At 31.1% G+C, this 10,208-nt stretch overlaps 2 protein-coding genes across 6 annotated transcripts in view; one reads left to right on the forward strand and one right to left on the reverse strand.

The window, feature by feature from the left end:
• The window catches only part of LOC107439260 (coiled-coil domain-containing protein 92), an 879,443-nt gene that overhangs the window by 819,409 nt on the left and 49,826 nt on the right, over positions 1-10,208 (reverse strand). The window lies entirely within an intron of this gene.
• LOC107447963 (cAMP-dependent protein kinase type II regulatory subunit) overlaps positions 2,747-10,208 on the forward strand; it is an 8,926-nt gene continuing 1,464 nt past the window's right edge. The window contains exons 1-2 of the mRNA XM_016063020.4: positions 2,747-2,901; positions 8,390-9,419. Of these exons, the coding sequence (XP_015918506.1) occupies positions 8,540-9,419 (880 nt within the window). The 5' untranslated portion in view covers positions 2,747-2,901; positions 8,390-8,539. The remainder of the gene's footprint in view (positions 2,902-8,389; positions 9,420-10,208) is intronic.

Raw genomic sequence — 10,208 nt, forward strand, 5'->3', positions numbered from 1 at the left:
GTTCAATTTAAAAGTTCTATAGAACTCTCTACCTATGACACACTTCGCATGCTTTCACCATTAGCGTGTGGAGAGACATAGGAGAAGGAAGTACGTTAGTTTCAGTCTTGATTTTTAAATAGATAAAAATCATTTAAGTTAGGGAACTGAAAAAACTACATTAAACATAATTCTAAAAGAAAGCGCCTTGGAGATTTTAAAAAATATTTTTAACAATTAAATACGAAAAGGGAAAATATAATAGTAGTTTAATCAAGATAGATGGGGAAAATTTGGCGCCCATATAATGTTAATTTCTTTTTTTGTGTATTTCGCCATGAAACCTCTTAAGCAAATTAAAAAACATTTTTTACGCTGATAATAATTTTTTAGTTTATTTAATAATGCTCGGGCGGAACATTTAGAGCTGTAAACTGTATGGATGGTGTTTTCTACACTATAGTGAACGCTGCAAGCTCGATACCGCCTAAATTTCCCGGTTACTGTTCCCGTTGTATTTTAAAGCCATTTGGCATCATTGTGTTTTGAGATTCTTGCAAACGACGTATTTGATTACTTATTACTTGTGTTTACAATGCTAAAAGTGTTAACACTAACGTAAGATGGTGCACAGCTTGCAACAAGAACAAACAGTAATAAACAAATGGAAAGAGGCCAAATCAGGACTACCAAACAGCGAGTTATTCAAAATCTAGCAACCATGCCACCTTTTTTAACAATATATCTGTAAATAACTAAAACAAATTTTCCCTTTAAACTCACCAGAATTACTTAATAACATTAATATCTTATGAAATACGGCAGATTTGAGCTTAGATATCATCAAATTTACTTATTTTGATGAAAACAAAATTATGTGTTTGAAAATATCGCCTTGCAGAATAACATGTAGTAAGCAGTTGCAGACTTTTTAACCAGAACTAGAGCAGGTATGAGCTCGAGATTGTTATTGTTTACATTTATATTGAAAACACCATCCATATAAATTTACAGCATTTTTAACTTCTGTAATTTTAAATTACAAAATGAGTCACGTAAAGAGAGAGAGAGAGAGTACGAATTTCAGAAAAAAGCGCATATCTTAACTTAATAAATATTTTCCATCATTATTAACAAAAAACTAGGCAAAAAAAGTGAAATTAACATGAAGAGACTCTTTTTTGATCGCTGTTTGACTTAACTATTGGGACCCTATTAGGTTGCGGCTACCCTATTAATTTTATGATCAATAATCTGATGTAAAAGGGTTTATTTTCTTTATTCGAGTTAATTAAAAAAAAACGGACCATTCTGAGTGACTTTTGATTTAAACGATCAGATCTTCACGCTCTAGGACTCAATTTTAATGGTTTGAGGGGGAGACCTCAAATATGCTGATTAATTTGAGCAAACGATATTTTAAGTCAAGAAATCAGATACAAAGGCGTACTTTCTCTGAATAAACATACCTTTTTTTCGACGGATTTGGACTTCTAACCTCCAAAATATAGCCGCAATCTGGGAAATAGGGTCCCCATAGTTTGGTCAGGAGAGCACTCCAAAGTTTAGACCTCTTAAAGTTAATTTTATTTTTCGCTATATCTTAAGAAATTTTGAACCGCATTGGAAAATTTTTTATACACAATTATAAAATTTGTTCTTCCAAAGATAAATCCATGCAAAAAATAACTCATAAAAATATTTTTTATTATTTTATTTAATAAGGGTCGAAGATATTTTGAATTGTAAGGTATGAAATTTTTTGTATCATTTTGAAGAATGTAATTTTACATGGCAAAATTCGCGATCGCAACACTCGAATACGCCATCTGGGGAGAGACCGGTTTCATGCCTTTAGCCCTTCTCCCTTCCCTCTCCTCCTCCTTTCAGTTGTATAGGAATGTACTACGATAATTTCCGTTTTCTTAATATTTTTCCCTTTTACTTAATAAAAATATTTTTTTAAATTTCTATGATACTTTTCTTTAGAACTATGTTTAATGCAGTTTTCAGTTCCATATAGTTTTTTAAGTTAAAAAATTTTAATCTATGTGAAAATCAAGAGAGAAACTAANTGATTATTTACAATGTTAACATTCATTTTAGTAGAATGGGTAGACTCGCCCCATACGAGAGATTTGTCAGCAGTTCTATAAAAATATACAGTAACAGCGTAACTGTTAATATTTTCTAAAATCGATTTCACAGTTCTAAAGAGGGATAAATAGCGATTCCGAAACACCTATTAAAAGCTCTTTTTCTTTAATATTTACAAAAGTTTGACCATTTGAAAGTTGGCAAACTGAAAAAATGGGTAGACGGTATTTAAAATTAAGATTGAGTTCTAAAACGTGAAGATCCGATACTTAGGCATCAAGATACGTAAAAATCTGATCATTAAAACAAAAGTTATTCCAGATGATATTTAGGTTCGCGTCACCAGCATCCCTCAGCAATATAAAATACGTAACAATTTCACCGGTAATAGAATGAAAACATACCACCAAGTAACATTTTTATTGCATTTTATTGAAATTTGGATTTTTTTTTACTAATCATAATTTTCTTTTATTTTACACGGTGAGTATACACGTCATACGCACCGCAACTGAGTTTTTTACCCATCAAACACAATTAACTGGTTAAAAAAGTTTCTGATTTGAAAGTGAAATCATCGTGATACTCATATCTTTTGATTAAGAATCATATCATGAACAATGATAATGATAAGTTACAATAAGATAAAGTAAAAATTTTCAATATCGATAAATTATTCTTTGAAAGTTTTCTATCCGAATTGAAATTGTCTTATACGAAAAACACCTCTTTTTTCCCCCCATGAATTAATGCTATAATGTTTCGATAAATCTTTACATTAACGTCAAAAACAGAACATTTTCCTGAATTTCCAACCACTTTATAGTAAGTTTCAAATTTTTATTTATTTAATTATTTTTAAAATTATTCTTGTGACAATAAGATTTTTTCTGGTATCATAAGGTGGATAAATGACCTCAGCGGCACTTTAGTAGATTTGAGAAAATTAGCTAAGTTTATACATAGACAGCGGAGATTAAGTAGTATGCCAGTTGCCTTTATTTCTAAATCGTTTTATTCCAGTTGGGACATTCGCTATCGTGGAGTCTAATTTGCTGTCAAAAGACTGGTATTCTAATGTTATTCACTTTGCTAGATGAACTTGAATCGTTCTTTTACTCTAAAAACACTCAGAGACTGTCACTTGGATTCATTATCCCCTGAGATATTCGAAATGAAAAGACTTATCAAAATATATAAATGTATAGGATACCACAATAAGCATTACATATTTCCTAGCTTTTAATATTTCTTCAATGTCTTATATTTATTTTTTTAATCATTCATGATCGAATTTTAATTAAATTAATTTTCTATTTCATTTTTGTTATATTTTATGAAAAGTTAATGAAAATATTTTATTCTTTTCTTAATAATCAATGCCACGGCTAACTTTCGAGTTCAATACAAATGTGAAACTCATTCATTCACTGTCGCGACTCAATTGAAAACAAAATCTATTTACAATTCGTTATTTCTTATCGCAAAAATGTCTCAGTTACATGGTTATACTAATTCTCACAATCTTTTTGACTATTGGCTTTCGCCGCCAAATTATTTTCAAATTTAATATTGATTATGGGGGATTGGCTTTATTTTTGACTATGTTATCTTTCGATAAATCGCCAATCGTGGATCTCTTCCCATGCTCCTAACTGTCAGTTGGGAACAATTTTCTTACTTTTAATTTCGAATTATTGGTGATCAGACTGGGGGACCTTTCAGTCCCAACCGCTGAATTCATATCCTTACAGAAATTCTCAATGATTCTCTTGAGAGACTTTCTTTTCATTACTTTATAATTTTGGAATGTGGCCATGTTCATTTTAATGAAATTTACATAATAAGTCAATATTTCCAAAACTATGTTATTTATTTTTCTAGGATAAATATCCCTCCTTTCTAACAAAATTCAGATATATCTCACACTGCCAAAAATTGTACTTTAATTCTACAAAGAAACTACATCCAACATACTGTTAAATTTCATTATGGAACTAAACTACTATAAAAGTACAGTTAATGAAGAACTTTCCCTGTTAAATCTCTTTTTTCTTTCTTAAAAAATGCCACGTATAACCTTTATTCGGTCAGCATCGAATTGTGTTTTGGTAAATGAATTTTGCTTACTGTTGAAAAGACACCTATCCAGAAATCTTTTGGCTATCCCACACACAGGATAGCCATATGTAAAGTAAATATGCTTATATCCCGAACTAGCTACTATTAGACTAGGGTAGTTCAATTTAAAAGTTCTATTTTTGCTATGAGAGGATATAATGGCGTTATAATGTTATATTTGGGGATGTAAGAGCAATAACAAGTATGAAAAGTTTTTATATGGATTTTTTTCGAAGTTCAAGGAAAATAAAAGAGCCATAGTTTAAGTGCTTTACATTTGAAGCAATGCGATAATTTTAAACTATATGTATAATCTTGGCGTGAAGAATTATCTGAGCCTTATAACAGACGAATAACTTAAATATTTTAAAAAAGGATAGCAAAACCATTTCATTTATTGGTAATATTTGCTAGCTCTTACTTTTGCTCAAAGTACGTCGATTTTTTCAACCTTTAAAACTTTTGAAATTCAGACGTTAATGATTAAAACTTCCCCCGTCATTTTTTTTTTACGTGTATTCGATTCATCATTATGCGTTGTTCATAGCACTTACTAACCCAAAGTTTATGGTTAGTAAATTTTTTATTAAGAGTTAAAGATCTTGTATGACTCAGTGGATTAAGTAGTTTTTAAAATGTAATAAAAGAATTTTAATTTTAAAAATGGTAGACTAGGCGATTTTAATAGTTTCATGTACTGCAGAGTTGCCACGGTCAACTGAAAATACATGAATACATAAAATTCGAAATTTTGTTAAAACTAATAAACTAGCAAATTTTATAGTATATTTTTTCAATTTACAATTGATAGTGAATGCAATATAAACCGATTTAAATTTAGGGTGTGGAGTATCTAGCCCGCGGGCTTATCTGCTCTTTCATAGATATTCAATGAGAATAAGGGAAGGGGGGGGGAGAAGATTACGTAAATAAATTAACAATAAGATGATAATATTAAACATGATAAGATAATAAAAATTACACAGTGTTCGCAGGCACCTGGAAAAATTTAATAACTGGTATCAATTTTGTTATGAAGAAGCAGAACATACTACAAATTATACATTAAAATAACTAAATAAACTGATAAAAATAAACTAAAATAACTGATAAAATACATTAAAAATTTCATACTTTCTTCGGATCGATATAAATTTACTTAAAAAAAAAAAGCATTCTGGTCGCTACAAACATAATAATAAAATAAAATTTATATTAATACTACTACCACTTTTTAAATTTGTTTTTTTTTTCCAATTGCGTATGAATTTCGTTACACTAAGCGGATATAATTACAACGGATGATTTTGTTTTACGTATATGAATAATGTAAAATGTAAGTGATAGTGATTGATACAATTGATAGACAAGAGATTATAAGTGAAGAAAAATGAATTGAGTTTCTACCACTTTTTCCAATTTTAGTCACTCGTGGCAGTCCCGGCACTGTGATAATTTATAATCTAATTCCTTATCTGGGACAACATTTAGATTCAAAATATCATTGTTATTATTTTATTTATTCATTTTTATTCATTTATTTATTATTATTTTAATTTTATTGTGTAAAAACTTCAAATTTGATTTTATGAAGCTGTAATCGAAGTTTTCTGAACCTTTCAATTTAGTCTTGAGAAAATTTAGTTCTACTTTTTCCAGGGTGAAAAATTTTTTTGTTGCAAGCAGTGGTGTAGTTTTAATGTATGTTAGAGGTGGGTTATATATACTATATCATACCCTCCAACTTATGAGGATTTTAAAAATAATTCTTTCTAGTGGTAGCGAACCAAAGTAGAAATTTATAAAGCAAATGGATCTCTCATAAAACTTTTATTAGAACTTAAGAATCTAGCCATATGGCCTGCACTTTTATAAGTAATAGTGGACAAGTTACGCTAAAATTAATTTTTTTTAAATATTAAGACATTNAAAACGAGGATTGCCTCAGGCACACATTCTAATTTGGCTTATTGAAAAAAAAAACCACCTTGCCAAACTGATCAGATATCAGCAGAAATTCTTGATATCACCATAGATCCAGTCTTATTTCAGATCATTGTCCAAAATATGTTTCATGCTCCGTGTGCATCACCATAAATGTCTGTTTGAAAATGCACTAATGATATCCTGGAGAATTAACTGCTGAGACTATCACTGGTTTTTTTTCACCATTAAATAAAATTTGCATTTCAAATCATAATCGCAAATGTCATTTACACACTTAAATACAAAATTCAAATTCAAATTGAAAGCGTTGCAACGCACGCAGGGTACAGCTAGTATCTCATAAAATAAAATACAATTAAAATTTAAAGCTTTCGTAGTTTGTGGTAATTTCGGCAATATTTTAAAAGCCTCAATGCTAGAAAGCTGGAACAAAGTAGAATGAAATAATGAGCTTTGAATAATTTTCTTGCTGTGGTGGGGAAAATAGCTTTAAATCACATTTACAAAATGAAGAAAGAGATAAATTAACTACCACTAGAAGAAATTTAACAGAAAAGCATCGAAAATTGGCATCCCTGCATACGTATACACGTATCTGTTTCTTTGAAAGCAACACTAAAAACAAAAACATATAACCTTAAAGTATCGCAGAATAAACTGAAATACATTGCATAATAAACTGAAATGAATCGCATAACGTATCGCATAATAAACTAATCTCCTTCTTTCTACCACTCCTTATGTATCAGAGATGTAGGGGGATTTCCTCTCTGTGTAACGTAAATGCAAGTTAGTTCCATCAAAAAGTCCTCCACGACGGCAAATTTCTTCCAATACTTGATCCAGGAGTTCCCTTGTCTTCTGAATCATGTTCAAAATTACAAGGCTACGGAATTAAACATTGGTAGACGTAAACACAAAATTGGGTTGGCTGTTCAATGACGGTTATGAAATAAAATTTTTAGTTTAAATATTGTTTGAAACACACTTAATCAAGGGTTGTTATCATTTTTATTTTCTTAATTTTATTTATTTATTTATTTGCGTAACGACCCCCAAGAATCAATTATAAAGAGGGGTGTCAAAATGGGAGGTCACTATGACAAAAATAAAAAGTTTTTTTTTCACTATTCAGCAAATTTTGCTTTGCCATTCCGTACATTTACGAAAATTCATTTTCCCTTATTTTAATTAAAAAAACACAAATTAAATTACGATCAACGGTTAGATTTAAAGAAAATAAACTTTCTTTAAATTTCTAATTTATTTGGAGTAATTAAAACTTGAAGCTCTGAAAATTGGAGAGTAACAAATAGCAGAGGGCGTCGCCTTTAATTTAATTATAAAATGTAAAAATCTATCAAGACGCAAACATAGAGGAATCAAATAAAATTAGCAAGAAAAGCTAGCTGGGAGATAACATCCCGCAATGTAAAATACATGGTTCCCAGTAGACCACCGAAGTCACGCATCACTGGCTGCAGTCAGTAAGCGGGTGATTGACTACTTTGTTCAGCCTACTTAGGGTCGGAGAGTGCGTGGTATCGGTCCTCGTTAAACTGTTCTACCATAAAGTGCTCGACTTCCCGTGCAGGTCAATAGCCCAATGTGCAGCTCTAGTGCGACGTAAATAAAGTATCTACGTACCGCTCTGAAATAACTGCGTCAGAAAGTTCGGGGACTAGTGAGCGAGAAGCGGAGCCCTCTAGTCATTATGAAAGAAAACATTAAGAACTTGACGCTGATAGAAATTATATACGTGTCTTTTAAATTAGCGTGAAATTAAATTAGCTTTTAAATGAACCTTAAAGTCATGTTTACTAGATCCGTATCTACTTTATTATTGTTCATTTTTTAAATTCAAAATACAAATATATTTTAAAGTATTTTAAAGAGTTCAGTAAACTCTTTATATATAATTGCTTTTTTATTCATTTTTTTTCTTTCTTTTCATTCTTCTTTTTCTTTTATTTTTTTTAAGTATTGAAACTATGTTTTTTATTTTAAAGCAGGATTCTCTTTCTCTCTATTTTATTTCTATCCGGCATTTGACGAGATTAAGGGATTACTGATTTATTTGGTTCTTGTGGTAGTGAACAATTACTAGCTCATCTTAAATGCGAATCAATTGATTTCTTTTTTTTTAATGTTTTTTTTTATAAAATGGTTCATTATTTATTGATTAGAATACAAGTAAGGTATTCTTGCAACAGCTGTGCTGTTTTATTATTCTTATTTCTTTCAGAGTGCTCATAACTGAAATTCAGTTTTCAATAGAAGCCTCAACAACTCAACTCCACTTAAGCATGAAAAGAGGCAATCGATGCTTCCGCCAAATATTTTGTAAACCGAACTAAGACTATCTTTCCCAGGATCCCACTGAAATTGTTTAGATATGGCAGATGATAAGAACGAAATTCATGTTCCCGAAGAGTTGGAAAATATGCTGCTTCATTTTACCACAAGCGTTTTGGAGGAACAGCCTGATGACATCATCGATTACGCAGCATCGTATTTCTCTCGACTCAAGCGTGAGAGATCGGACCAAGGTATCAGCAAAATGCTCGGCAGAAGAGGTAGGCGACGCACGGCCGTTATCGGCGAAGTTGTAAACCCAGAAGAATGCGACTCCGAAGTCAAAATCTATCCTAAATCTAAAGAGCAGAAGGAAAGGATCAAAAATCTCATCGAAGACGTGTTTCTTTTTAAACACCTGACCAAAGAGAACCTGGACGCCATTATTGATGCCATGATACCGTCTGAGGTGAAGAGTGGACAAATTATCATTAAACAGAATGACGATGCCGATTTTTTCTATGTCATTGATAAAGGCGAGTTCGATGCCATCATTGAAGAAGAGGGTCGGCAGGAAGTGGTCATGAAGTACAAAGACAGCGGGAGTTTTGGCGAGTTGGCGTTGCTTCATAACCAGCCGAGAGCGGCTACCATAAAAGCTGTAACAGATGGCATGTTGTGGGCGGTCAGTAGAGCTACTTTTACGAAACTTGTCGTCAAAACTGCTTACGAAAAGCGAAAGAGGTATATGGAGCTTCTCGATAAAGTGCCAGAATTGCAACCGCTTATAGATTATGAAAAAATGCAAGTTTGTGATGCATTGATTTCAGTTTACCTGAGGAAAGGTGAAGTGTTATTTAAGGAAGGGGATAGAGGAGATGGCATGTATTTCGTTGAAAAAGGAGCCATTACCATAAATAAAGAAGTCAAAGGCGGTGAGGCGCAATTGGCGCTACTGAAACCTGGAGATTACTTCGGAGGTAATGTAGTAAATTCTCTTTTGCTGGTTTTGCATGTCTAAAAGTTGAGTTGAACAAAACATCAATATCAAAAACAAAAATAAATCAATGAAAAAAAACTTTAAAAAAAAGCAGTAAAATTTCTAAATAGAGACACTATGGATGGTGTTTTCAATAGAAATGCAAACAATAACAATCTCGAGCTCGGGACCTACTCTAGTTCCGGTTAAAAAGTTTGCAGCTGCTTACTACATGTTATTCTGATAGGCGATGTTTTCAAACGGATAATTTTGTTTTCAATAAAAGAAATAAATTAGATAATTTCTGAGCTCAAATCTGCCGTCTTTCATAAGATATTAATGTTATTATGTAATTCTGGGGAGTTTGGAGTGAAAATGTGTTTTAGTTATTTTGTTATTTATTATTAAGGGGTCACAGTACCTAAAAAATGACAAAAATACCAAATTTTTTTTTATTACTTATAATAAAACTTCAAAGTATTTCAAATGTACAGAAAAAAATTCATCTCTCTATCTACATTTTTAAAAAAGTTATGAATGATTTTAAATTGTTCTAATACAGAAACTTGCCCAGCAGTCTGACTTTAAAGTGCTTTTTCGCATAGATGATAATTTTGTGTCTTAATCTTAATTAAATCCCTAAGGATTTTTTTCTATTTAAGATAAAGCTTTGAAGTAAACTTTTTTATCTTGAGTATAATACACTTATTTAAACTGTGCATGGAATAAGCATTTTATGAGGTATTACAATTTTTACGGCATGTTATATATACCTAACAGGAATTTTTAC

Source organism: Parasteatoda tepidariorum, chromosome 6 (genome assembly GCF_043381705.1).
Source record: "Parasteatoda tepidariorum isolate YZ-2023 chromosome 6, CAS_Ptep_4.0, whole genome shotgun sequence".
Classification (NCBI taxonomy): domain Eukaryota; kingdom Metazoa; phylum Arthropoda; class Arachnida; order Araneae; family Theridiidae; genus Parasteatoda; species Parasteatoda tepidariorum.